Genomic DNA, 27,404 nt, shown 5'->3' with positions numbered 1-27,404 from the left:
GAAAACCTGGAATAAGTTTTCTTTGGGGACTATTTTGTCTCACAGCGCCCTGAAAAACCTCAAACCTATCCTAAAACTGTCATCTCAGAAATCAGGCAGTGAATTCCTAACCATTTATGTAGTAACTCTCTGTGAGAAGCTTTTAGAGGTGGACGTCTGGTTCCTGTCACCACCACTGTCAACAGTTCTGACTCTGTCTCTGTAGAACAGAGAACCACTCTGAACCACTCTGTTTACATCTTAACCATTAAATTAAGCAGAGATTTTATAAACCACATTGCCTCCCCTTGGATTTCTTCACAGGTCCACCAGGAATAGGCATCCCCGGACCCCCGGGGTCTCAGGGCCCGCAGGGAAGATGCAACCCCACTGATTGTTTCCACACCTACCACGCCCACCGAGACGATTAGAGCCCACTCTGTCCTTCTGAAGCCTTTCAGTCCAACTCGAGGGAGGATCCGCAAACAGCAAACCTTCCTCAGCCTCATGCACTGACTCAGCAGAAGGAGGTACGACCACCTCGGGAGTTTTGCCAAATCGCTGAATCCTCTCGCATTTCAAATGCATATGCCTTGTAACCAGTGCAACACCACAGCTGTAATATTCAGTTTATTTATTCATTCATTTTGTTTTCCCTGTGCGCGACCAAAAGCATTCCGTCTTTACTCGTTCGCTGGTTTTTCAGGAGTGCAGGATATATAAGCTAGGTCAAACTGAACTCTTATTTACCTCAGCTTCCTTTTGTCCAGCTGAGATGTTATTTTTGTGATGGAGCTATGCAAACTTTAAAAGAGCATGAATATAGTAATGGATATTGTGTAAATATTGTAGCGTGTGTAGTTTATAGAGTATGAAGGATGCTTTGATTTTCATTTTTTCTCAGAGGTGTGGTTTAAAACTGCAGGACAGACACTTTGCAAGGGGAAGGGCGCCGTCGAATTCGCATCTTGATGATTCGAGATGTTCTAGCACTGTTAATTTAACTTAGTCAACATGATTTTGACAGATCAGCCAGTCAGAGCTGGATGCACATTCATAATCTTCATGTGTGGATGTGCAAATTCACTTTCACACTACGGGACCTGAGATTAGAGGCATATTGTGAACGGGCAATATATATATATAATGTGACAGTTGTAGTATTCACTGGTGGTTGTAGCTACAGTGTGGAAGTGACAAAGTGATGCACTGAATTTACTTGAGTATTTTCAGAGTTCAGTGAGTCACTCTTTCCCTTTATTCCAGCTTCCATTCATTTTAGGAGACTCACTTTCAGCTCCTCAAAGAATCTGCAGACACACCTCCAAAGTTCAGTCATCAAACACATTCAGTGGTGCTGAGGTCTGGACTCTGGGGTGGTCAGTCCATCGTTCAGCTTCTTTGTTTGATGTGTCCGTCTCCTTTTCTCAGTGAAGTTCTTCTTGATCAGCTACACAAACATGAGTTGAGATTAATCACAATTAAATGCTTAACCCTCCTGTTATCTCAGAAGTTACTAGCGTCAGGGAAATGTCAAAGTGCTGGTTTGAATTCGGTTTTGCCCCAATGAGATGTCCGTGGTTCTCGCACTAGTTCTTTTAGGTTAGGGCTCTAAAGCAGAGAGAAACGTTACTGAAGATTGTAAAGCCGCATGTTATAGTGACTTCAACATCAACCAAATCTTTATATTTCCGATGTTTTAATGGCTAAAACAGCTCAAGCTGAGCCCAGAGAACATGATGCGTCCAAAATGTGGACAGAACACTGAAACCAACATCAAGTTTATTTCACCTTTACCCGATTGGCTCTATTAAATTAGGAACAGTCATTAAATACAGCGCAACAAAATGATACCAGTCATTTATTTAGAGAAGTTAAACACTGAAGGTGGTCAAACTGACCCCAAAGATAGCAGGAGGGTTAAATAATGCAAGTAACCACATTTAATTTTACTTTTTTAATCATTAGATGGTCCTAATATCTCCTTTCAGTTTATAATTCTTCTGTTTTTCCTGCAGTAATCGTGTTGATGTTTTATATTTAATTCATGTTGAAATCGTATCACTGAACCGAGTTTTGCATTACTTTTTCAGTGGTAAACAGACTGTTGTGGTTTATATTTGTGATGTGTCGGGGTGGGGGGGTGGGGGTTGGGGGGCCCCGGGCAGTTGAGGAGAGCGTTCTTTGTTTACAATCGAGCATGCAGCTGATCCCCCACCTTACGGTCACTACACCTGACTTTGGTGCTGTATGTATATTTTGACTTGGTGGTTGTGAAAGTGCAGGTTGTGGCACTATGAGTCTCTTGTTTTCATCATTTTCACGTCACTCTTTTTTTTATGCCTGTTCTCTTCTTCTGTGGGAGGAAGTTCTTGCTGAGGTACTTGAATCTTTTTTTCCCTTTTATTTTGGGAAAATGCCATATTCATCATCAACATAATCCAAGCAGTTGTACATTTTTACTACATACGCACGAAATGTGTCTTAACTCTGTATTTCTGTGTAAGTCAGTCGATTATTTATTTGTGTTTTGATTTTTGCAAAGGCCTCCGGCTCCTTTTACCGTTTCCGTCTCTCTGTAGATTTCCTATCGTCTTTCCACTGTGCAGTGCTAACGGAGATTTCGGTGGGGTCTTTTGCGTTTGGGGGTTGAGGGAGTCTTTTCAGTTGCCGCACCCCGCGCTGAGCTGGGAGGCCTTTCAACTCCGTACAGAATCTGTCTCTGTTGCCTGGGTGATGAAAGTCTCCAGAGCGGTGGACGCGTATCTGACACGTGTGATCTTCTCCTTTCGGCTCCGTTTGTCTTGTGCCAGGACTTTTCTTTCATTTCTTTTCTGGCTCGTAACGAAGCTTCACTTTCATATTTTTACTTTGTTCTCGTTCATCTTTGAAACCAAAGAGGCAAAAAAGGAGAAAGCAAAGTTTCTTTGTGCTTTAGTTGGTATTGTAAGTGATGCAGCAGTGGAACGGGCTCAGGTCACTGTGGGTTACACTATAATGTCAGAGATTAGAACTATTTATACAGATCTTATGAAGTTTACATCTCAGCTCAGAGTTGACTCGTATGGACATAGATGTACGTACCTAGTTGTTGCGATGTTCGGCCAGGCACGTCAATGACGCCACCATATTGGGGAGGTCAGTATCGCTGCTGATACACTGCAGTATCATTACAGAGCGGCGGTTTAAGAAAGATACTGTCCAAAATGACACAGTTTCAAGAATATTACTCTCTGAAAGTGGGATAGGATTATAAAACGGAGGGAACGCAGAGATCCACACTCCTGTCTGTGATGTGATTGTTGTTCCCCTGGTTTCATATTAAGCCTGCTTTATTTAATAGTCTATTCAGGGGGTCTTAACTTGATGTAGTAGTTATTTATTTACAGTGATGGTTAATGATTTGTAGCTGGGTAAGCTATAGCACTCCTTAATCCGTGAAGATATTCATAATAGATTAATGTTAGTACCTTCTTACGCAAACCTGAAGCCAGATTCTTTTTCAAATTTTCCTGTTCCACCTTAAATGGAGCACCAGAAATTCGAAAGCTGCACCATTTAAGGTGGAACGGGCACGAACAAGAAGCTGGCGAATGAGAAGCCAAGAAGTACTTCTTACTGTGTTTTAGGGGTTTCTTTAATTTCTATGTATTTGTATATTAAGATTAGAAGTGATTCACACAGTGATGGATTTGCTGATGCGTGTGAGTTTGTTTCTTGCGCTAAACTCGGTTTTTTAACGTCGGGTTATAAAAGTTATAAAAACTACCGAAAGCCGTCCGCGCAGCCCAGATTGATCTGTTTGGTGAAAACGAATCCTGAGACTCATCAGTACAAGTGAATTTGTTCACAAGCGGATCTCGACCTCTCCAACATGGCAGATGCGCAGACGTATCGCCTCAGATGGAGAACAACAGACAACACGGCATCTAGGAATGTATATCTATGAGAACGGAGCCCCGCTGGAGACGTCCCATATAAATAAAAGAATGCATGACCACGTCTTATTAATGTGTGGGGACGAGATCATATTAAGGCTTGGGAATGAGATAATTGGCAGGAAAAACGAGATCAGGCCTTACTAAGTTGTGGGCACACATTATTTTTATTTATACCGAATGTCACCAGTGGGTAAATTGTTACTGCTTCGCCCACATATGTGTTCTTTCGTAGCAGCTGCTGCCAAGTTGAACAAGCTTATTTCAAATGTGTTACTTATTTTACAGGCATGTGAAAGTTTACGATAGATCAGTTTAGTCGTGGTGCAAACATGGAGGTAGATTTTCATTTCCATCCTTCCAAGTTTCGAGACGAGCTTTACTCAGACTCGATCGGTTTATCAGGGGGACGTCTGTAAAAAGTTATCAAAGATACTGAGCATATAAAATAATGCTTTGATGATATTGTGTAGCCGAAAGTGAAAACAAAGTGTTTTGTACATGTAGCTGCCGTTATAATCACCCCTTAATTAGCTTGTGATAGACTTTTCCCATTGTTCTCCCAGTGCTGAGGTGATGGAGACGTAGTTCCACCATCCAGACCAAGGAAATGGTTTAAAGACGTTCAAAGGATCTGCTGCCTTATGGTCCGTAAAATGTTTAATAAGGATATGTGCATTAGAAGAGTCAACACGGCGAGTAGCAGCAGTCAGAAATCTAGTTTTTTACAGACAGAACGCAACAGTTGCCTGGAAAACCCACCAGAATCACAGAGATTTGTATTTGGACTGGACTGAGTTTGTCGGACAGCCGCTGAGTTAGTGAAAAAGTAGATAATTTGGTCGTTTTCTAAACAGAGGAGGAAGAAAAATACCATGGCTGTGGTTTTCATGGGAAAATGTATGGCAGTCTAACCCAGGACCCCATTGACACTTCAGCCCAGATCTGTAGAGCACCATTCTGAACTGTTAACAGGCTGACAGACATTCTGGGCCTCGAAGGGAAAAAAGACAACCTGAACATAAATGAGATTTATTCTACAGCATAAGCCGAGCTCCCTCCTCCAGAGAGACGGTCTAATCTAGATTCACGTTGGGAGTCGCTCTCACAAGGGCAACAGGGTACAGTAGAACTGTTTAGCGCCAGTGTAGCCAGCAGTGTTTTATCTGTAGGGAAAGACATTCTAACTATTTTTGCTATTCACATGTCCAAATTTGTAAATAATAATTTGAATATAATAATGATGCCTTTATTTACAGAGCAGTTTTCAATGCAGTGGCAGCTCAATGTGCTTTACAGATAGCTGAGGATGCCTAACAGTAATAGAAGAAATTATAAGTATTAATAAATTTTTTTTATTCATTTACATTTTTAAGGCAGTGACACAAATAAAAAAAAAATACCCAAAGATATATTATATAGAATTACTGACAAGAAAAAACGTAATATTGTTCAGAATAACCAGAGATGCCCAAGAGCTCTGAAGGTGCTCTGATAACACAGTGAAGTAATCTAGCACTGTAACTGGCTCGAATTTTAATGTGGGTTTTACTTTCGCTCTCACATAGACATTTGAAGCTTGCGAGACATTTAAAGCTGCACTGTGTGAGAATTTTTGTAAAAGCTAAAATAAGTAGAGTGAGAATACAAACATTAAAATATGGTGATCGTGAGCTGCTGTGAGTCGCCCTGTAAAGCCTGAAGTAATCATTTAAAAATCACATGGAGTTTTTCACACCATGTTGTACGTCTTTACATACTAACGTCACACACGGACTCGAGACGAAGCTCCAGCGGGATGTTTAGGTCTCAATCTGTGCACATGCCTGTTATTAACGTTCTGTAAAGCTTGTCTTACCTCAGAACAGCTACTACCAGAACATATTTGTGGAGTGAAGATGAGTCAAATGCAAAGTCAAACTCCAGGCCTGAAAGGACACAGCATCCAGTATGACCTTTGAGCTAATTGTCAAACTCAGTCAAGTGGGTCAAAGCAGACAATTACTGTGCAGTGAGCCTTCAGAGGACTATGTAGTTTGAAAGCTCTGCATACATGAATGCATTCTTCATTCAGGTCTGTCTCTGATGGCACTGAAGGACCCTAGTGGTCATGACACTGGCCGTAATTTGAGGTTCATTACCTCTTGACTGTTGATCTAACGCCTGTATCCATTTACAGGCCAAACCAAAGATGCACTGTGGGGTGCTGTGTGGCCTTGATTACAACCTGTCAGAGGTTTGGGGCCGTAGAGGTAGAGGAGCTGTTTCTGGATCATTCGCAGTTTAGCACTGAGTGGTAGGTCAGCATGGAAACCTAATCATCGCTGTAGTTCATACTGCGTTTCCAGTTTATTAGGTTATCTTGTAGTTAGCTTACGTATGTAATGTAGAGTCACTGGCAGTTTTATCAGAAACATCTATAGGTTATAGGTTGCCCTCAGTTACCCCACCCATCACTGGAGAAGGACCACCAACCCCAGCAACGCTTGTACCAGCACACATCCACTAGCAGGCCTTATACCATGTCAGTGTCACTGTTTCGTGATTGGCCCACCACCCAAACCATATCTGATCAGCAGCGGCCCTGTAGTGGTTTCTTTCCATTGATGGGTGAGTTAGAGGGGGGCTGATGAACTATGCAGCAACAGGTGGGCTACAGTCAAAAAACGTAAATCTAGAAAGTTCACCTATGGTACACTGTAGAGTAATATAATGAATTATGTCGCAAAACACTGTTCTGAGCATCTTGATAATATCGGCGGTACTTGAAGAACATTGATACTGGTGAATGAGGCCGTGTTTCACTATAAAATGAGCATAATTAGGCCTGTTACATCGGACACAGTAAAACTACATAATCAATGTTTTAGGTTAATTACATTATTCTTTGTTCATAGAGAAGTATCTCAAAGTCAATATCTCAAAGCATAACGTCATAAAAAATTCAAGCATCTTGACATATTAATAAATATAAGTATATTTTTGCCATATCGCCCAGCCTTAGTACTGATTACACAGCATTTAGATAAATAGATATGTAGATAGACAGACAGATCACATTATTAATCCCAGAGGTAAATTTTTCTTTTTCAAGTTAACTTGAGGACACTGGAGATGCCCCAACTCAGACTTCCAAGCTGAGTCCTCTTACATTTTGAGTTCAGCCTCTTAGTTAGGAAAAAAAAGTTTTTTACATAATTTGAAATGCCTGTTGTCCTGTAAACTCTGTGTAAATTTTGTGATAAATGGACCAAAAGAAATGCTCAAAATGACTTGGAGAAAACTGGTTCCATTGACTTACATTATAAGTAAAGTAGGTTTTTTCCTTCTCCTGTAAAGTTACGAGGTTTTGTTCTGACAGCAGCGATATGTGTACATCAGCCTGGTCTCATGGGATATACTTACCTCTGACCACTTTTCTGTGAGTACGTTTTGCTGCACTTTTGAGAATCAAATGTCCACTGGGGGCGCTAAACAGAAGCTTACACTTTAATGTAACTTTGCGATTATTTTGCCTTTGAAAATGACTGTATTTGAGGTTTATTTTTAAGAGATTATTTTAAGCTGTCAGTCGTCAGCGCTATTTTAATGATAACGTGAGGAATAATTTCAGAGCGCCTGTGATGTCTGCCGGTTCGTGAGTGGGCAGAGCAGGTAGCTAATGCCACCTCTAACACAGCTTCAGGTCCGTAGCTGTAGCTATGTAGGTTTCGCAAAAGTGCAGCAAAACGTACTCGAGGGGATGAATTTGTGGCTCTGCAAAAAAGTGGTCAGAGGTAAGTATATCCCATGAGACCAGATGTGTGTGTGTGTGTGTGTGTGTATATACACACACATCATTATTAATATTTTAGCAATTTTGTTTATTCAAATATTAACACTTTTCTCAGCAAATAAACACAAAATATACAAATAGATTTATGTGTCTTGGGTGCCTAAGACTTTCGCACAGTACTGTATACACATAAACACGCACACACACACACACACACACATATATACACATATAAAATTCTACAGAAACGTCCATTTTTGTCTCCCCAGCTTTTACAGATATATTACACTTGAAAAACATGTTAAGGATATGATTTATTTATATTGTGAAATAAAACAATAAGAGCTTCCTGAGCCATCAATTCAGCAATATTGGTTTCTAATAAAAAATCTCTTATTTTGAAATAAAAATCACACTGATGACATCACCGGACATTTTTTCTGAGGATCTATGGAGAAAAGCTACTGTGTCTTTCAGTTCTCAAAGATTTTCTCATTTAGCTCATGACTTCATATGAAGCTTTTAGTTGATGTCACTGGTGTGACAAACTTTATTCTTGGGTAATTATGAAAAAAAAAGATTACAAACGGATTAAATTACATATTTTAGTGGACGTTCCGTGTTCTGTAGCAGCCATTTTTTAAAATGCATTTTTCTGGTGTGAACTTTATCATGTGTAACAGCAGTGACACCTGCAGAGAGACAAAGGTTTCTGTAGAATCACCCACATACGTGTGTGTGTGTGTGTGTGTGTGTGTTTCTTTTAACTCTGTGTGTGTATTTCTTTGTTTGTCTCCAGTAGCTGGAACTCTTCATCACACAATCCTATCAGATGTTTTCTTCTCTTGGGTATTTACTTATGGACGGCTGTGGCATCGCTGGGGTTCAAACTCATGATCTCCTGTCTGGGTGATGGTTCGTTGCAGCACTCGAGCACCTGATGTTACTCAGATTTTGTATGTTTAATACACTGTAGAATCTTCAGCGTGGTCACATGTATCCCAACATCAGGAGGTTGTGGGTTTGAAGCCCAGCAAAGCCACGGCTGTCCACATCTGGCAGCCTTAGAAGAGAAATGCCTGATGGGACTGTTTGATGAAAACAGTCAAGAGTTGGTGGGGAAACTGTAAAAAACACAAGCTCTATATTATTTACCTAAAGCAGATGCAGAAGTAGAAAAGGGAGTGTAGGGAGAACTTTTGACTCAGATAAGAAGTCACCTCCAGTTGAGTTACTCAAGAAAATCTGTGTAATTACTTCATAATTTTAAGCTGAGCCGGATTCTTAAGTTTTCTCCAGTGTGTTTCTGATAAAGTGGCCAGTGGATGTAGACGCCAGGTAGTAAACTGGCAGCTCAGTGTGAGATTACAGACCGTAATCTGGAAAAGTTAGGAGACTGTATCCTGATTGTTACTCAGACTGTATCCATATTTCCATCACAACTTTATCAGAATAGGTGGTCTAACAGCCGCGTTGCTGCTTTTCATATAAACCCCTAGTATGTTTATTCCATAACTCAGTCAAAATGTAAAATAAATAAAATCCTTTTTCATTCATTTGGAGAAATGAATTTCAGAACGAAATCAAGGTCCATTGGTGTTTAGCTTAATTCATCAGTGCTCCCTGATATATTTACAGTAAAAGATGCTTCAATCAATTTCCTACTTAATGCATGTTTGAAACACTGTTTACTGAAACTAATCACGTCCCTAATTTGGCAAAATAACTGACAGCTTATTCAGGATTATCGTCCTGATCCTGTTCTGACAGAACGGCTCCTTGCCGCTCCCATGAATGCTAATCAGTCGTGTTTGATGAGGCTGTACAGCTCCCCGCTGTAAATTCACCTGCTGCGTATTTCATCACACTCGGTTAGAAACTGCGGAAAACAAGTCGTGTGATTAGTTTAACAGCCTCTCAGCAAATGTCAGGTTGTACAGTCCCTTCAGGCATACCTGCTTCCTCAGTACGCAGCTAATTTGATATTTCACACGACGGCAAGTTCTGATGATCGAATGCGGACGCAATCGGCTGCGTCACCAGCAACAAAGCAAGGAAACTGACAGTGAAGACTTAACATCTTCATGTCTGTTTGAAGCTTCAGTGAATATTTTTAGACCTAAATTACATTAAGTTTGTGACAGTAATGATGTAGAAAGCACTGCTGGTCCAAACAGATCTTCTGTGATGAATACAGTGTGATTCAAAAAGATTAATCCGATTTAATATTTCTACAACCGTGAGGCGCCTAGGAACAAATCACAATCCAACTGAAAGAGGGGGTCAGAGTTTCTGACTAGCAGGGGACGATGGCTCCCCCTCCAGTCTGAGAGGAGCTGAGACCCCAGAACGTTCTGCGTTCTCCACGTCAATAAGAGTGAATCCGTCAGAACTGTGCAGCGGGATTTTCATCAGCAGTGAAGCTTCAGCAGCTCGGAGCGTTCAGTGTTGGTTCCACAGCACTGGATGATCTCCGAAATCCCACTGAAAGAGCCGTGAGAGCAGCGACGCCCGACACGCTCAGTCCAGTCTGGGATGAGTTTGACTGTGGCATTGATGTCCTACGGTTGGAGGAGGTTCAGACTGAGAGCTTCTACAGTTACACAATAAACTTTATGCTCATTTAAACCGTTTACAGCTCACTGCATTGATCTGTAACGATTTACACGAGAAGTCGGATGAATCTTTTTGAATCACACTGTACAGCAAACAAAGTTCCTCATACTGATAGCTTTCTTTGCTTCAGGGCGCTGGTAAGCAGGTAGGGATTATGCTGATATGTTTACCTTAGATTTTATGTATTTTCAAACAAAATGTGTCTATACTGAGTGGTTTATTCCCCCGAATGTGTTCAGTTAATTAGCCTTTGCTCAGCTCAGCCCGCCTCTACCGCTCCCCTGCAAAGTTCTCACAGCTTGTGTACAAGCAAATCCTTTGTTTTCTTTTATTTATTATCGTGTCTCCTGTTGTTCTTTTATCCGTTAGAATTTGTGGCAACGTCCGTTTAGAGATAGGACGGATGAATATGTTGATATTTTCAGAAAAAAAGAAATAATGAAACAATGTTTTCATATCTAAAACCTCCAAGAGGTGCTGTTAATACATAGCGTCTTTATTTACTTTCATGTTTTACTAATCTTGGCTTTGAATGTAGCTCTCAGCTTTTGATTACAGTGATTGTATTTAGCATGTTCATTAAAATTACAGACGAAGATGAGGAATAGTTTTATTTATATTTTTGTTTTAAAAGCATCCCTGTAGTGTGATTGAGGCTCAGATTTGACATGAAATAGGGACTGTTTGTAACTTTTTATTTCACACTGACTGTAAACAAAATTCTCATTATTTTTTGCTTTGTTCTTTTATCTTGTGTTAGTTGCTCTTTGATGTAAAAAAAGAACATTTTCATGTTTATTTTGCAGTTATATTTGTTTGATATTTTTTCTGATATTTATTCCATGTAAGCTCAAGTGTAAACACTGCACTGTAGCATTAAATCAACTATATATATATATAAAAAATAAAAGTTTGCCCCATTGGAAAAATGATGCAGTTTTTCTTGCTTGTTTTAATTGTTATATTTAAATAACTATAAATAAATGTTTCCTTAAATATAACATGATTTTGAAACGTTAATAACTGCTCTTCTGATTGAGAGTGCTCTTAAAATTAAGCTCATGATTAACGCATTAATGCAGCTCTTTCATTAAGGATAATATACACATCACGAAACACACTTCACGTTTAGCTTTGTTTAAAATTAATACAAAAACATTAACATTTATTCAAATGTATTTCTTGTCAATCTCTGTACAGCCTTCAACGGCACCTTCATATAATAAATACAAAAGCCATACTTTGGTGTTTTTTCCAAGCAGTAACTTTACCGTCTGACGCTCCCAAACTGGACATTATATCAATATTTCTCCTCTTTTCCTGCAATAGAGAGTAAACAAATGACTTCTCTGCTGCTGAAAACAGAGAATTCATATGAAACTACAATTCAAAACATTTACACAGATGCCCAGAAGAAGAAATCTAAAATCCTCTCTCCCTTTTTATTTAAGAAAGCAAGTTCCGTAAAATCTCTGTACACGCTAGTAACAGTAGATAGATAATAAAATTATCTTTGGCACATAGTGAGGTTCCCGGCTACGAACGGGGAAATAGAAAAAAAATAAGCTCGTTAGATCAATTTTAATTGGAATAAAAAGCATAACTGCACTTCTCTTAAAAACAAGGGTCCGAAAAGGGCTGACAGAAGAACCACTTTGAATGGATGGTACCATTTCTGTGAGATGTGAGTGTGAAGAACCTTCTCAAAGTTTACAGAACCTCTAAATAAGGTTCTATAACAATTAAAGGTTTTCACTAGAGCTGTACATACAACCCGAGAACCGTTTAGGAACCTTTATTTTTAAGCGCGCGGTGAAAAACCTCACTAGATCTGTGACGAGAGGGTCTACACTGCAAAAAATGGTGTGTTGTCAAGTAAAACTAGCTTATTTCTAGAAATTGTTTACTTGTTTTAAGTAGTTTTATTAATAAATTGGTATCTGATATCTAATAGTGTTTTATTAAAAACAGGGTATTAGATATCAGATAACTAGCTAAATTATCTGCCACTACAGAGAGATAACTACTTATTATAATGACCTAAACAAGTGAAAAATGTCTAGGAATAATTTAGTAAATGGGAAATATTAGACATATCAACTAGATTATAGATCAGTTCGTTTGACAAGAGACCACTGTTTGCAGTGTAAGAGAAACAACGAGGTGGATCCAATAAAAATCCTGTGCTACAGGTTTCAGACGACGTGTCCAGGAGATTCTCAGAAAAGCAAAACGGTTTTCCGACGACTGAAAATCAGGTAAGAAACGTTCCAAAATGTTTCTAAACAAAGTTCCAGTTTACGCTGGAGTTAGAAGTTTGTTCTTTTTGTTACAGATGTGGTCAGCACTGGGGGGCCGTGCCGGCACAGAACGTTCTCACTTCAGCTTGAGTGAGAAGGTTGCTGTCCACATGTCTCTCCGTCTCAGTCCACGTCCCCCTCATGTCCTGTGAGAACTCAGTTACCGCCCGGTCCTTTCAGGTTGGAGTCTGTCAGGGCCTGATGTGCAGCACCAGCGCTCAGGTTACATGCAGAGGGGTCGCAGTAGCCAGGGGGGCCAGCTGTGCCGGGAGGCCCAGGAACACCAAGTTGTCCAGGAAGACCTGGTGGACCTCTCTCTCCATCACGGCCGTCCTGACCGTAACCAGGCTTACCGGGCTCACCTGAGAGTGGAAAGCAACAGCAGGTGAGACGTCAAAATTAGATGCTTCATAAAACAATGTGAGATAGTTATATAAGCTGCATCGTCAGTCACATCAAAACCTTTGTGTGAACAATTCATGAGGAATGGAGTAAGAGAAGCAGTCCAGAGTGGCTCGAACAGATTCTTTAGACACTTTGCACTGGTTAGAGTGGCCAACTAAGTGGTTATCTACTAAGAACTTAGACGTAAATGACCCCTGGCTCAAATTTGCAGTCAATTAATGACCAGCAGAATATAACGACCTGTTTTCCTCACGTTTGCATTGGAGTACAAAAAGATGCGGCTCATTCTCCAACATCATCTTCTAAGTTTGTTCTTAAATGTGTTCTTGAGAAAGATCGCCCTTCAAATGGAGGTTTTTCAGAGAGTTACGAAAAAAAAAAACAGAAAAACCAGCAAGACGGCAGCATGAGTGACCAAAGGAACCCACAAATGTATTTTCTTCATTAAAAATTACAATAATCACTGTTTTATCTGAGTTTAATGCTGTTTCAGTGTATTATGGTCGTTTTCTTCATAACAGGCATAAAAAATGCTAGTGTATGCTAACGTCTCAGTAGATAGCTGGCTAAATTTCCCATTTCCACCTTAAATAGTCCAGCAGTTCTGACGCCTAAAGTGGCAGAATGTTACTGCAGCTCCATTTAAGGTGGAACAGGAAAAATCCAACAAGAAGCTGGAGAATAGCTGGCATCAGATTCTCATCACTGAAAATTAGTGGGGGTGATAATAAATAATTTCCCCCCTCTTTGAAGGTGTATGATCCCTAAATGCAACTAAAGCCCAGCAGTGAGTAGCTGAACTTTCCCCTCCTCTGCTGTCCCTGCAGCCGGGCAGGGTCGCCTACAGAGCGGCGCTAGTGGCTGTTAATGAAGTGATGCTCTTTTTATTTGAGGGTCCCATTTCAGAGGGAAGATTTCAACCACTGCCCATTGTGACTCGAAAAGAAGGGGTAGGGGTAAAAATTAGAAAAGAGATTGGGCCTTAATATCCGATTGCTTGGGCCTCCATCTTTAGTTTCACCATGTTTAGTATTGGAGGGAAATCATTCATATAAAAAATTACTTTCATTTTATGTTCCAGTTCAAAGAGCAACATTGTGCCAAACTGCATCACATAAAGAACGGACGTCAGGTTAGGACGCAATAATGATGCACAACTGGCTTATTCACTCAGATCAATCCCATCCAACACAGCCAAAGTCTGGTCTGACGTTTTCTTGTAACCTTGAAAAACGTCTTTACTAATACAGAACTGTCTGCATCCATCGAATCTCAGAGATTCCTGCCAGTGCAGGGCCGTTTATGCAGATAAGAACCTGACTGACAGTAATGGTCAGTGACATTCCCGGGACGCCATGCACTCTAACGAGTCTTCAGAGTCACTGGACTCGATTAGACAATATTTCTAAAAGTCAATCTGCCCAGCGCGGCTAAATGCATCTCCTGCATCATTCTGCGTAATGAATCGAGCTGCTGTGTTCGATTTAGCTGTTGTGCATGAGATGACAGGTCCTATAAAGGCCACCGTATTTTCCCTTATGAAAAATGAAAAACATAGTGAACAGTAGGCGTCTGCAGTGGGTAATACGAGACGAAGTAGGTGGGTAATATGAGGCTGTGACTGTTGATGCTGACCTGGCAGGCCGGGTGGTCCTGGCATGCCTTTGGGTCCCCGCATTGTTGGCCCTCGAGATCCTCTGTCGCCCATTTCACCTGGAATTCACATATTCACACACTTCATCACGGCTGTGTTCCAGTGCCTTATAACAGTGCGTTCATGCAAATGTGCCCGTCAGTTGTTTCTAGCTTCCACAGTCAGGACTGAAAATGAACACCAGGACACTTACACCGCAGTTCAAAAGTTTGGAATCACACCCACTATCCATGAACATCATCATTAACTTGATTATTAGCAATATTTAGTGCAATCAAGCTTTTCTCCCATTGCAGAACCTGGTTTAATTATGAGAACTCACTCATAAAAAAAAAAATGTTAACTATTTTTCTGTACATTGGTAAAAATGAGACATTCACACTTGTTTTATTTATTCTTACTTAGATTTTTAAACATTTTTGACATATATTCTGCTATTCAGATCACACTAAATGAGCCGTAAGTTTCCTGCTCCAAAAATTAATGAAAAATTTTCTGTATTTTCAAACTTTGAACTTTGAAACTGGTCAATTTGACCTGCAACATGACCAGAAGCAAAACAATACATTGTGGATTATTACAAGTATGAGATTTGTGTATATATATATATGTGTGTGTGTGTGTGTGTGTGTGTGTGTGTGTGTGTGTGTGTGTGTGTGTGATTTATTTATCTGTATTGGGGTATTATTTGGGGGTAATTCTTGACTTTTGACTCAACCCATACTCTACATCAACAAAAATTAATAGTGCAAGGTAGGAAATGTAATACTGTATAATAGACAATTGTGCTGACATTATTTTCAGGCAGAACCTGATTATTTGAGTCAGGTCAATTCAGACAAGTATGTTTTGGGGGGCTATAAACCGTAATCTGAGCTCCCCAAACCTTTCCCCACCTTTAGGCCCTTTAAGACCCATTTGTCCTGGTGGGCCTTTGAGGCCAGGGAGTCCTCTTGCTCCAGCTTGCCCAGGGAAACCGCTGTCCCCTGGGGATCCGGGAGGACCAGGGGGTCCAGGCCTGCCAGGCAGCCCCGCAGCTCCGGACTCTGGCCTCCTCAGACTGGCAGCTAACTGAGCCAGTTGCTCTGGAACAGCAAAGACCAAAAGGTGAGCAAACGTGAAGAACCATCTGCCGACATACGAGTTCATGATATTGTAAAAGATTGTTGTTTTTGGTGGTTACAGCTGTATAACTGGCTTTATTTATTATATTACTGTTAAAATTATTTACTAAACCAACTGACAAAGTATAATGAAAAAAAGAAATGAAGGAAAAATGAGTAAACGGGGCTGTGAGTGATGAAATCTATGATAAAAAGTGGCATTTCCATTTTGTGGCATTTCTTCAATGCTCTGCCCAAAAATGCTGAGTAAAAAGCCGGCAGGTCAACAGTGGCCCATTATCCTGTAACTATCTGGGATTGGTCAACATTCAGAACTGATCAACTGTCTATTTTGAACCATAGTTGCAGTTCAAGTTGGAAGAAAAGAAAATAATTTATATTATATATTTTTTTATATTATATCAATTATAAATCACTGATGATATCGCTCCCCACAAGATACATGTGGTCTGCTACAGCTTTGATCTACTTTGATCTTTTATTTTTTGTTTGTAGGCCTTTTTGCATAAATGGTTTTAAGAAAATCACTTTCCAAAAATAAAACCATGTGTCTTCCTCTATAATAAAGGAGCCACAGCTATAGTTCAGCTATAAATGCATTTGGCAAACCATGTTCTATTATATTTTCATGAGCTGATTTTTCCTTTGTTGCGCTTTTCCTGATTTTTTCCGGCCACATACAAAGATCAGAGGACCCTTCCGTGCTTACATGTTCGACGGTAACATCTAGTTACTTTAACTCTGTGGTTTTACTGCAGCAGGTCACAGTGAAACAAACATTTATTTTGAGTCCCATTTACTTGAGCTAAAATTTAAGTAGAATGAATAAAAGAAGGTGAGGAGCTGCACCGTAAAGCCATCTCCTCTCTCTACACCTTTCAGGCACACACCTCTAAATGAAACCTGGGGCTGTATTACAGAAACACATTAACTCTGATATCTCATGTGTTTGGTCTTCACAATGACTTCAGTAGGGACTGAATTTCGGGCAGTAGCTATTCCAGAATAACAGTTCCTCACTTCATAATCTCATCATTGACTCCAGATCAGAAAACAGCATCACACAAACATCCTAACTAGACTAAACCTCCTAAATCCTTTCCTAACTTTAGGATGAACCCCAGCAGGGTCCAGACTTCTGTTTAAGGTCTGTTTCTCTGGTTTTTACGCGGCTGAGTCAGGCAGCGTAGTTCACTACCAGCATAACGAGCTCCATTTATTTCTACTGTAAAACGCGGCTTTCACTGGGAGACGTTTTCTTTTCTAACTCTGTGTTTTAAAAATCTCAGACACTGCTGACTCGAACGCCGCTGTCCCTGTAATGTTGATGATGAAATATTCCAGTGATGGTGGTGAATAATGAGGAGACGGAGCTGAACATGCGTCTGTTTGTTAGGAGGAGTAACGTGCTCGGCTAAAGCGTTTGGGAAATGGAGACTGAAACTGGGGAGCGGCGACGCTCTGATAAACAGCAGGGGGCGCTCTCACAGTGTCTCACAGTTTAGATTTGTTTGATGTCAGTATTTTTTCAGTCTGGTGAAAAATCTTATCTTGACCTCTGAGATCTTAAATTAGGACTAAAGAGAGGAAGTTTCTGTAATGCGGCCCCTGAACTCCAATTTCCCAACATATTCAGCCCTTTAACGGTAAACTGGTCCTCTGGTTCTCGGTCAGCTTCCCAAGGTGGTGATCACCTCTGAAACATCATCATCAGTTTACTACTTCGACGATATCTGATTTCATCGCCCCGTCGTCCAGGCCTGGCACTCTCACTTAACATCCAGCCCTCAGCCAGATAATGCATTGGGAAGGGCACAGATAAAGAGCTTAGCTTTTATTGTGTGTAAAATAGCTGTGAGCAAAAGCTCTGCTTGGTTTCACCATTACTGTCTCCCTAAAGGCCTTATTTGACCAAATGCTCCTTCTCTAGAACACACCAGGCACGCCGTGCTGGGACGTAATGCCGGTTTCACACAAAAGTTACGGCTCTGCGGGGAAACTTTATACTTGCTAAATCCCCACAGCCAGGACTGGGTAAGCATTCAGTTCATGGGATTTAGGATATTCAATCAAAGCTGTTAGAGACTGCTATAAATCCCCCCTCTTTCTCTTTCTCCCATGCTTTGATGTTCCCTCGCTCATCTTTTCCTTTTCAATTTGCGGCGGTAAATTGGGCAGAAAGAGACTACGGCTGTTTTTTTTGGTTTTTTTTGTGAACTCTGTTCCAACGATAAAAGAAATGAACAGAACAGAATGATTATTCACGATTTAAAAGAATCCAGTACTCAGGCTTGAGCAATCGCTCACTGCCGGGCTATGCCGAGTTTTAACCTCCATTTGGAAGGTCTTCCGCATGGAACGCTCGACTGAGTGCATGAGAATTTAGAGAAGGGAACTCGGGCTGGGGAGTAGGTGTCAAGCTCATCTATGTAAGCAGAAAGTGCAGCTCAGCTGATGGGAAAATTAATTTTTCAGTGAAACGTGGATAAAAAAGTCATGAGCCAGTGGAGGAAAGGTGCAGGCGGAGATGGGTGGGAGGGCAAGACAGGGCAAAGAAAAGGGAGGGAGGGAGGGTGAGAGAGAGAGAGAGCACAACAGCAAAGTCTGGCAACTTAAGCAAGATCAGACTTGGTGGAATCAAACAGAATCTTTTATCCGTCACACAAACAAAAGTCAAGCTCGCTCTCTTTCATTTCTCCATGCCGGTCACGGCTTATCTGCTCGCCTGCCTGAAGAGTTCTGACGTCGTGGGTGTCTATATGCAAGTGAGACTGTGCCAGACTTCAAACAGTGGCAAATTAAGGAGGAGGAAAATAGATTTTTAGCTTTTTTTTAATTATTATTTATTTATTCATGCATTCACTTATTCATTTATGTATTTGGCTGCAGATGAGCGAAAACTTTAAGGCTGGCAGACTTACCCTGCATTACCCGCATGCAGACTTGTCTGATGTGCTGATCACTCGGTTCTTTGCCCTGGGAACACACAGGAGGGCTTTGACTCAGACTAAATCACACTGGCAACTTTGACAAGACAAAAAACTGCTTCACTTCAAACCGTCCCCAGTGTATTAACTCAAATAAACTGTCGTGAAATAAATTTTTGAAATGTGATGATGCGGTCCTGCCTGTATGGGTTTTAATATGCAGCAGATTCAGAATAAAACAAAGGCGTTCTACCTTTATGAGTGTCTGTCTGTCTTTTCATCTGTCTGTCTATCTGTCCATCTATCTGCCTGTTTATCAATCTGTCTTTTTATCTATGTATCCGTCTATCTATCTTTCTATCAGTCCATCCATCATAAAATGAAATGCCCATCAATGGCTTTCCTGATCATTCCTCCAGTTGTTATGAGGGGGTCCATAAGTCTGAGACCACCTGTAATGATGTTTTCTATCTGAAGATGCTACTTTTTCATTATAACATAAAGTATTAGTGTAACAATTTCAGTGGAAAGTAGAATGAAAATATTTATATGAATCTCAGGATTTATTAGTATTTGGTGGCGCGTCCCGTTTGGCTTTAATGATGGTGCGCACTCAGTTGGCCTGTTTGAGTAGTTTGTGTAAAATAATCTGATGAGCAGATCAGATCCACTTCAGTGCCTGAACTGATCTTTTTGTATGAAGGCCTTAATGATGCCATGATTTGCTTAGATATTAATAGTGACTGAGAAACAGAGCAGCGTAGTCTCAGACATTCTGACCCCAAAAATAAAATTAATTTTGACACATTTCCCTGTATTCAACAGCCCTTTAACTTCTATTACAAGTGCCTTTCGGATCAGTAAGTTTTCTGTTCTTTTACTTTTAAGTACAGAGGAATGTACCACAGTAGCGGTCAGCAGGGGTGTAATGATTCTCCAAATCCAGCAGTTCAGTTCAGACCTCGATTTCTGAGCCAAGGTTCAAGTCATAGCTCTTTTTTTCCTTTGGGGTTGGATGTGACAGAACAATAACTGATTTACATCGTTTCATTAATTGTGAAATGAAAAATGAGTTTTGCTACATCATGGATGTAATGAGAGCTCGACAGGCTGAACCAGCAGTTGCGTGACATCAAATCCTATTCAAAATACGCAAGCAAGCAAAACCGTTCTCGCGGGAGGAAAGTCGCGCGCACGCATAAAGAACTACTCTTGTAAGAAAAACACACTCGCATGTGAAGAGAACTACTTGCTCAAGGAAAACCACCCGGAAGCAGAAGCTCTCGCGTGCAAGGAAAACTGGCCCGACACTCAGCTGTTCTTTCTGTTCACTACTGAGCTTCTACTCGTGCGATTCACTTTTTGACAGCTGTGCACAGATCCAGACATATGATTGGTTACAAATGATTTCTGGAACTGTGTTGTGATCGGCTGTTTGTCAGTCAGAGCTTTTGCTGCATATAAAAAAACGGGAACAGGACTTTTACTCTAGAAAACGACCTTCAGAGTCCGCCAATAGTGGCGTTAGCCGAAACGCTGCCTGCAATTACTGACTTCTGTCTATGTGAATGTTCAGTAATCATGATGAGAGTGACGCGAGAGTGGCTTTCTTGTCCGATTAGTTCGAAAGCGATTTTGCTCTCTTGCGAATTTTGAATTGGATTTGACGCCATGCAGCAGGTTGGGGTTGGTGGGGAGAGCAGGATTTTGAGATTGTGGTCGTTTGAGATTGTCGGGGTTTCAGTCTCGGTTTCATAGTCAATACACCCCCTAGCGGATACAGATGGAGATCAGAATGAAGAACTCGAGTTTCAGTTTCCTCAAAGAGGCAGCAGACTCACCGCCGGTCCCTGCGATCCACGAGGGCCTGGAGAGCCTCTGTCTCCCTGCATGCCGCGAGGTCCAGGGCTGCCCGGGGGTCCCTCGATGCCAGGCTGCCCACGCGCTCCCTCGGGTCCTCTGTTCCCTGGTTCTCCTGGGTTACCAACCTTAAGTCAAGAGACACACAGTGAGCACACAATGTTCAGGATGTCCATCAACATTACATCAATGATGGGTAGTTGGGTAATTTATTGATTATTGATTTTGCTTAGTCTTTGCTGCAGTGTCTGGGGCCAGTTTACTGTGTATTTCAAAGCTGCTGCTACGCCTACACCCCAGACCTTTTGTGCTAAATAGCCTGTTAGATTGGGTATTAAACTTTATTTGATTCATGTTATTTAAACAGGCCACTGAGGTTTTATTTCCGAATTTAAAATGCCAGTTTGGCCCATTAAAGAGCAAACAATGTTATTTATGTTGTGGCTAATAGGAATGTGCTAGTGCGCTGCATACAGTGTGAGCTTTGGGTTAAAAACAGGCCGAATAAATTAAGAAATGGCCATCGACCAACTTGGCTGTGAAGAAGTCAGAATCACAGTCCACCTTAGAAATTCATGATCATGCTCTCCCACAGTTTACGTGTCTTCAATAAAGGCATGAACACACTACACATCCAAAACTTACCGCTCCCTTTGCTCCAGGCTCTCCAGGAGCGCCCTAAATCAGGATGACAAGAGACAGTAATATAAGTTTTTAACAGCTGTTCAGATTATTAATAGTGTTATTTCTCATAAATCCACACATCCATCAATAACACATCACGTACTACCAGGCATGCAGGACGCAGGGTGATTTCAGGACTGCAAGTGTTAAAATTAATAATTATAATGTGTTTTGAACTTTGTAGGAATTTGAGCGGAGTAAAGAGCTACATGTGCTTGTTTTGAGGTAGAATTTGTACTATTATATTTTTATAATCCGCAGTAGCTGCTCTGTTTTTGTGAACGCTGTGTATTCATTAAAGTGAGCCGAAAACCGGCCGCTTAACTTAAGAATAATCTGACGTACAACTCCATTTCCAAAAAAGTTGTGATGCTGTGCAAAGCGTGAATAAAAACAAAGTGCAACTATGTGCAAATCATTTAAACCCTATATTTCACTGAAAATAGTGGAAAAGGTGTCCTGTGGCCTGACAAATCAACAGTTGAAATTCTTTTTGGAAATCGAGAACACTGCATCCTCTGGGCTAAAGACCACTCAGCTTATTTTCAGTGCACAGTTCAAAAGTCAGTATTCATGATGGTTTAGAGGGGCATTACTGCACATGGCATGGCTGACGCTCTCATCTGTGAAGGCAACATATGCTGCCATCCAGACGACGTCTTTTTCAGGGAAGGGCTTGATAATTTCATCAAGACGATGTTAAACCACATTCTGCATGTATTACAACAGCGTGCCTCAGCATTAAAAGAGTCCAGGTGCTAAACTGACCTGCCTGCTGTCCAAACCTGTCACTATTGATAAATTTTGGTACATTATGAAATAACAAATATGACAAGTGAGACCCCAAAATGATGAGCAGCTGAAATACTGCATCAAACAAGAACGGGAAAACATTGCACAGTCTAAACTACAGCAGCGTCACAGCAGCGTTCCCACACACAGAGTGCTGTTAAAACAAGAGGTGATGAAACAACCAACTTTTCTGGGCAAATATTTTTCAAAAAACAATAAAATTTCTCAGTTTTAACATTTGATATGATGTCCTTTTTATTTACATTCTGTACAGCATCCCAATTTTTTATCAAGCATCAGAGCAGAGCAAGTGGTCTGATGTGTCAGATGTATATACTGTTACTCGTCTCATAGTGTTCGGATTCTGCAAATTAGCTAAAAACAACACCTTGAAAAAAGGCTCATATGTGACATGATTGATCATGCATGACATCATCAATCACGTCACGTGAGCTGCTTAAAACACCTTCCTGCATCCCTGTCTACTTCTCAGTTCTCCTTCAGAGAAATAGCTACTTACAAATTCTCCTTTGTCTCCGGGGTTTCCCTCTGGACCTTGTTCTCCCTAAAACAACATGTGGCACCACAAAGAAACATTTTCCTCTTTTTAATGCACTTTTTGAGAACTTTTAACAACCCTAACTTACAGTAACATGACCAAAATGTCATAAAACGTCTGATTTACAGAATGTAATTTTCTTTCACGGGTTTCAGTATCAGTCTCACCTGTTCTCCTTTCGGTCCAGGTTCTCCAGACTCACCCTGTGAAGACAAATTGATTAAAAAATGTTTTCAAATACAGTTTTATTGATTTTAATTAAACAGCTAACTCATTCCTTTGGTGAGATCATTTACAGCCATGTGCAAAAGTAATATTACAATGATTTTGTTGATTTTTAAAGTGAAGATCAATCCTCTACAGGGAACAAACCTAAATGTTTTCTAAATATGTTTTATGGCTCAACTTTTATTTTTTGATGTATTTAACACATTGTAAGAAATAAATCACAAGATGAAATATACAATTTTTGTACGGGTCACATTTTATATTTTAATATTTTTCCTGTGTGTAAACAAATAAACAGTAACTAAGCATTAAAATGTGCCAAAGTGCATTCTCTGCCCAGTCTCATTTCACCCCTCGCCGCTACCACTCAACCCTATCCCTCTGTTTTGTGTGTTCTCGTCTAGGGGTAGGGTGTCCTAATTTTTTATTGAGATAGAGGGGCAGGGCGAAGTGTTAGGGCTACAGCACTCTCCAAACGGAGGTTTTTAGCTGGCTATACTTCCCGTTCCACCTTAAATGGAGCAGCAGTTACATTCTGACGTCAGAACTGCTGCCCCATTTAAGGTGGAACGGGGAAATTTGAACAAATAGCTGGTGAATATCTGACTTGAAGAATTAGGGGTGTGTGATGATAAATAATTGCCGTCCTCTTTCAAAGTATATGACTCCCTAAATGTAACTAAAGCCCAGCAGTGAGGAGCTGAACTTTACCCTAATTAACAGGAAGGGTTTCTGGTGTGACGGTCGGTCTTTAGTGATTTCCTGAGTGTCCACTGGTCAGGTTCACACAGAATGTAGACAGACACTCGAATCCACCAGTTCCACACGGTGAGAGGCAGATGACGTGTATATCCTCAGCCCCTCTTCATAGGCTCATAACTCTCGACTCGAACCTGGAGACTCGACTTGGACACTCACCTCTGCTGTCACTGCAGACTGGCAGGGTCGCCTACAGAGCAGCGCGAGTAGCTGTTAATGAAGTGATGCCCCTCTATTTGAGGATCCCATTTTAAAGGGAAGATATCAACCACTAAGCCTTATAACTAATTTTCAAGACGAATGCTTAGGGGTAAAATAAGAAATGGAATTGGGTCTTATTTTCACTTAGAAAATCAACAAACCTCGTAATTTGACCATATCATGTTGGCATATGGCTGTATAATAACTATAGAAATGATTTTCCTCTCATAACAACCTCATTCATACTGAAAAGGACAAGAGGACTCTGTTCATTCAGAGTATAAATAACTAAATGCATGTATGTTGTACTTTTATCTCTTATCCTTTTAACTTCTTTTTCAGGGTGTACAGCAGCAGCAGGGGCTCCAGTGGGAGTAAAACTATAAACACAATCACACTGACCTCATCACCACAGCTACTTCAAATGTATGATTGTAGCTGCTGTCCTCATAATTTACATCCCTCTTCCTTTTTTATAGCTAACATCAAAATATGAGTTCTTTTCTCAAATAGGATCGCTTTGAAGTTTTCCTCACCCGCTCTCCTTTCTCTCCGGGCACGCCAGGGGGTCCAGGAAGTCCAGGAAGGCCGAGGTCACCTTTCGGGCCCTGAGAACAGCATTAATACCACATGAGATGGACAAGCAGAATTTTCACTTCTGTGCTCATGTGCTGGACAGTTGCCTCTCGCTGCAGAACTTGGACTTTGGGCTTGAAAGGGAATTTGGAGGGTCAGCTCAGAGGGTTCTGGCTTAGTGTAGTTCAGTGCAGCTGGCACAGCACAGAGAGCGAACACATCCTGTTGTTTTTTTAATCTTTAAAGCCAAAAAACAAAGGCTTTTTCTGCCTTTCGATTCTCTTCTACTTCAAAAATCTGATTCCTTCATGCAACATTGACTTGCAAAGAACAGGATCTAAGCTGGCCATAGATTTTTAGTTTGTTGGTGTCACAAACTAATCAGTAATGAACACTACTGCTCCAAATTCTGTTCTGAATGGACTTTATTCTTTAAACGCTAAGCCATTAAACTTTCAATGATGTACGAGCTGCTATAAATTGTGTTTATTTAAATCGATTAAATAAATCAGTTATCAGGGGCAGTCATGGGCTGGAAGTTAGGGAACTGGCCCTGTGAAGGTTGCCGGTTCGATCCCCAGTGCCGACAGTCCATGACTGAGGTGTCCTTGAGCAAGACACCTAACCCCCAATTGCTCCCTGGGTGCCATGGATTGGGCTGCCCACCGCTCCAGGCAAGTGTGCTCACTGCCCCCTAGTGTGTGTGTATCCACTAGTGTGTATGTGGTGTTTCACTTCACAGATGGGTTAAATGTGGAGGTGGAATTTTCCACCGGTTGTGGGATTAAAAAAATATCACTTAAATAACTTCTGACTGTGTGGTTATTTTCCCAAAATTATATATTTTAATGCTGTGTTATTGCAGTGTCTGGGCTTTTATTCTTATTATCGTCATTATAAATGAAAATGGAAATAGTTCTGGCGTGATGGTCAGTCTTTAGTGATTTCCTGAGTGTCCACTGGTCAATTTCACACAGAATGTAGACGGACACACGAATTCACCAGTTCCACACGGTGAGAGGCGGATGGCATGTATCTCAGCCCCTCTTCACATGCTCATAACTCTCGACTTGGACACTCACCTCAGAGATTGAAGGCTCGACTCAAACTATCACCTCAGAGATTTGTGAATCGACTCGAACTCTCACCTCAGAGACTTGAAAGGGTTAACTTTCCTTTGGCCTGTCTCTTCCCCAGTGACTAACATGTATTAATAAAATCAGACTCTGCTGAGGGTGCAAGAAAAACAACTCCATGTATGGACAAGCAGGTTACAACATATGTTAGAATGTGGTCGGGCCCTTCCTGGCTGCCTGCGAGCACGTGGGACGGGCTCTCTGTGTTTATAAAGAGGGGACTTCCCCTTCTTCTGTGTGCTTTGTGAATAAATCACTCATCTCTCTACGAGAGTGTTTGTTCATCATTGCACCGAGGGCTCTCTGTCTTGGGTCTTAGTGGGATTTGCCGAGCTGGTTTATCGCTTCATTCTCTGGTTTCTGAGGGAGAACACTGTCCAAGGAGACCCTTCCTAACAAGACTCAAGACTCAACTCAAACTCTCATCTCAGATACTCGAGACTCAACTCCGACTCTCACCTCAGAGACTCAAGACTCAACTCAAACTCTCATCTCAGATACTCGAGACTCAACTCCGACTCTCACCTCAGAGACTCAAGACTTGACCTGGACTCTCACATCAGAGACTCAAGACTTGACTCGGACTCTCACCTCAGAGACTCAAGACTTGACCTGGACTCTCACCTCAGAGACTCAAGACTTGACCTGGACTCTCACCTCAGAGACTCAAGACTTGACCTGGACTCTCACCTCAGAGACTCAAGACTTGACTCAGACTCTTACCTCAGAGATTCTTGACTCAACTCTTATCTCAGAGACCTGACTTCAACTCTCACTTCAGAGACTCAAGACTCAACTCGACCTCTCACCTCAGAGATTCGAGACTCAACTCAACCTCTCACCTCAGAGACTAAAGTCTCGACTCAGACTTGAACCTCAGAGACTCGAGACTCGACTGGGACTTTCATCTCAGAGACCCGAGACTCAACTCTGGCTTTCACCTCAGAGCCCTCTTCATAGGCTCATAACTCATTCGATCTCGTGATAAGATGGAATGGAAAAGGCGACTGCAGATTCAGTGTTTGAGCTGGATTTCTGAGCTGGATCATCACAAAGATAGAAGAAAGAAGAAGAAATGTCAGACACTCCACTTTACAATGAGGATTCTCAGAGGAGAGAACGGTCAGAAGGAAACGCAGTGTGCACTGCATCCTGGTGTCTGTCTGTCTGTCTGTGTGTGTGTGTGTGTGTGTGTGTGTGTGTGCGCCGTACACACTCCTCTGATCCCCGAGCATCTGTGAGTGAGTGTGGGGAACAGAGGGCTCTTTGAGACGACAGCGCTTTAAGACAGTCTCTGCTTACTGTGAAAACATTTCTCTCAGGATCCCATTCAGGAATTCTGTCTCCAGAGACCTCTGCTGTTAGCATTCTCCCCTGAGCCATCAGCACATCTCACTCTCAATCTTTTCTGTTTCCTCTGTCACATCCTTTCTGTTCTGGCCCTCTAACTTTTCTTGCTGAAAAAAAAGCAGCCTACTGAATGTGCTCGATTCATTCACCTGAATAAAACGTACTTCAGCTGAACAATCATCGCCAAAAAATAAGCACAACTGTGTTGAAGTAATAGATTATAAAAGATTCATCCCATTTCAAAGCGCCAATTTACAACCGCGAGGCTCCTAGGAACCAATCACAATCCAATTGAAAGAGGGGGTCATAGTGTCTGACTGGCTCCCTTCAGTCTGAGAGATGAGACCCCTGAGCAGAAAGCATTATACTGAGCAGTGTGATTTTTGTGGGCAGTGAAGCTCCAACAGCTCAGAGCGTTCGGCGCTGGTTCCACAGCACTGGATGATCTCCTAAATCGCACTGAAAGAACCGCGAGTACAGCAACGCCCGACACTCAATCCAGTCTGGGATGAGTTTGACTGTGGTGTTGATGTCCGTACAG

At 41.3% G+C, this 27,404-nt stretch overlaps 2 protein-coding genes across 2 annotated transcripts in view; one reads left to right on the top strand and one right to left on the bottom strand.

The window, feature by feature from the left end:
• Window positions 1-1,240, top strand: part of LOC108429281 (collagen alpha-1(XIX) chain) — a 269,795-nt gene extending 268,555 nt beyond the window's left edge. The window contains exon 56 of the mRNA XM_037532973.1: window positions 304-1,240. Coding sequence (XP_037388870.1) covers window positions 304-410 — 107 coding nt within the window. The 3' untranslated portion in view covers window positions 411-1,240. The remainder of the gene's footprint in view (window positions 1-303) is intronic.
• Window positions 1,241-11,424: 10,184 nt separating this feature from the next.
• The window catches only part of col9a1b (collagen, type IX, alpha 1b), a 49,519-nt gene continuing 33,539 nt past the window's right edge, over window positions 11,425-27,404 (bottom strand). Inside the window, exons 24-32 of the mRNA XM_017700929.2 lie at window positions 24,338-24,409; window positions 22,781-22,816; window positions 22,575-22,619; window positions 21,224-21,256; window positions 20,560-20,706; window positions 18,713-18,767; window positions 15,564-15,752; window positions 14,649-14,726; window positions 11,425-12,970 (exon numbers count right to left, since the gene is read on the bottom strand). Coding sequence (XP_017556418.2) covers window positions 12,765-12,970; window positions 14,649-14,726; window positions 15,564-15,752; window positions 18,713-18,767; window positions 20,560-20,706; window positions 21,224-21,256; window positions 22,575-22,619; window positions 22,781-22,816; window positions 24,338-24,409 — 861 coding nt within the window. The 3' untranslated portion in view covers window positions 11,425-12,764. The remainder of the gene's footprint in view (window positions 12,971-14,648; window positions 14,727-15,563; window positions 15,753-18,712; window positions 18,768-20,559; window positions 20,707-21,223; window positions 21,257-22,574; window positions 22,620-22,780; window positions 22,817-24,337; window positions 24,410-27,404) is intronic.

Source organism: Pygocentrus nattereri, chromosome 22, assembly GCF_015220715.1.
Source record: "Pygocentrus nattereri isolate fPygNat1 chromosome 22, fPygNat1.pri, whole genome shotgun sequence".
Lineage (NCBI taxonomy): Eukaryota > Metazoa > Chordata > Actinopteri > Characiformes > Serrasalmidae > Pygocentrus > Pygocentrus nattereri.
The sequence above is the reverse complement of the archived record's forward strand: the minus strand, read 5'-3'. Positions and strand labels throughout refer to the sequence as shown.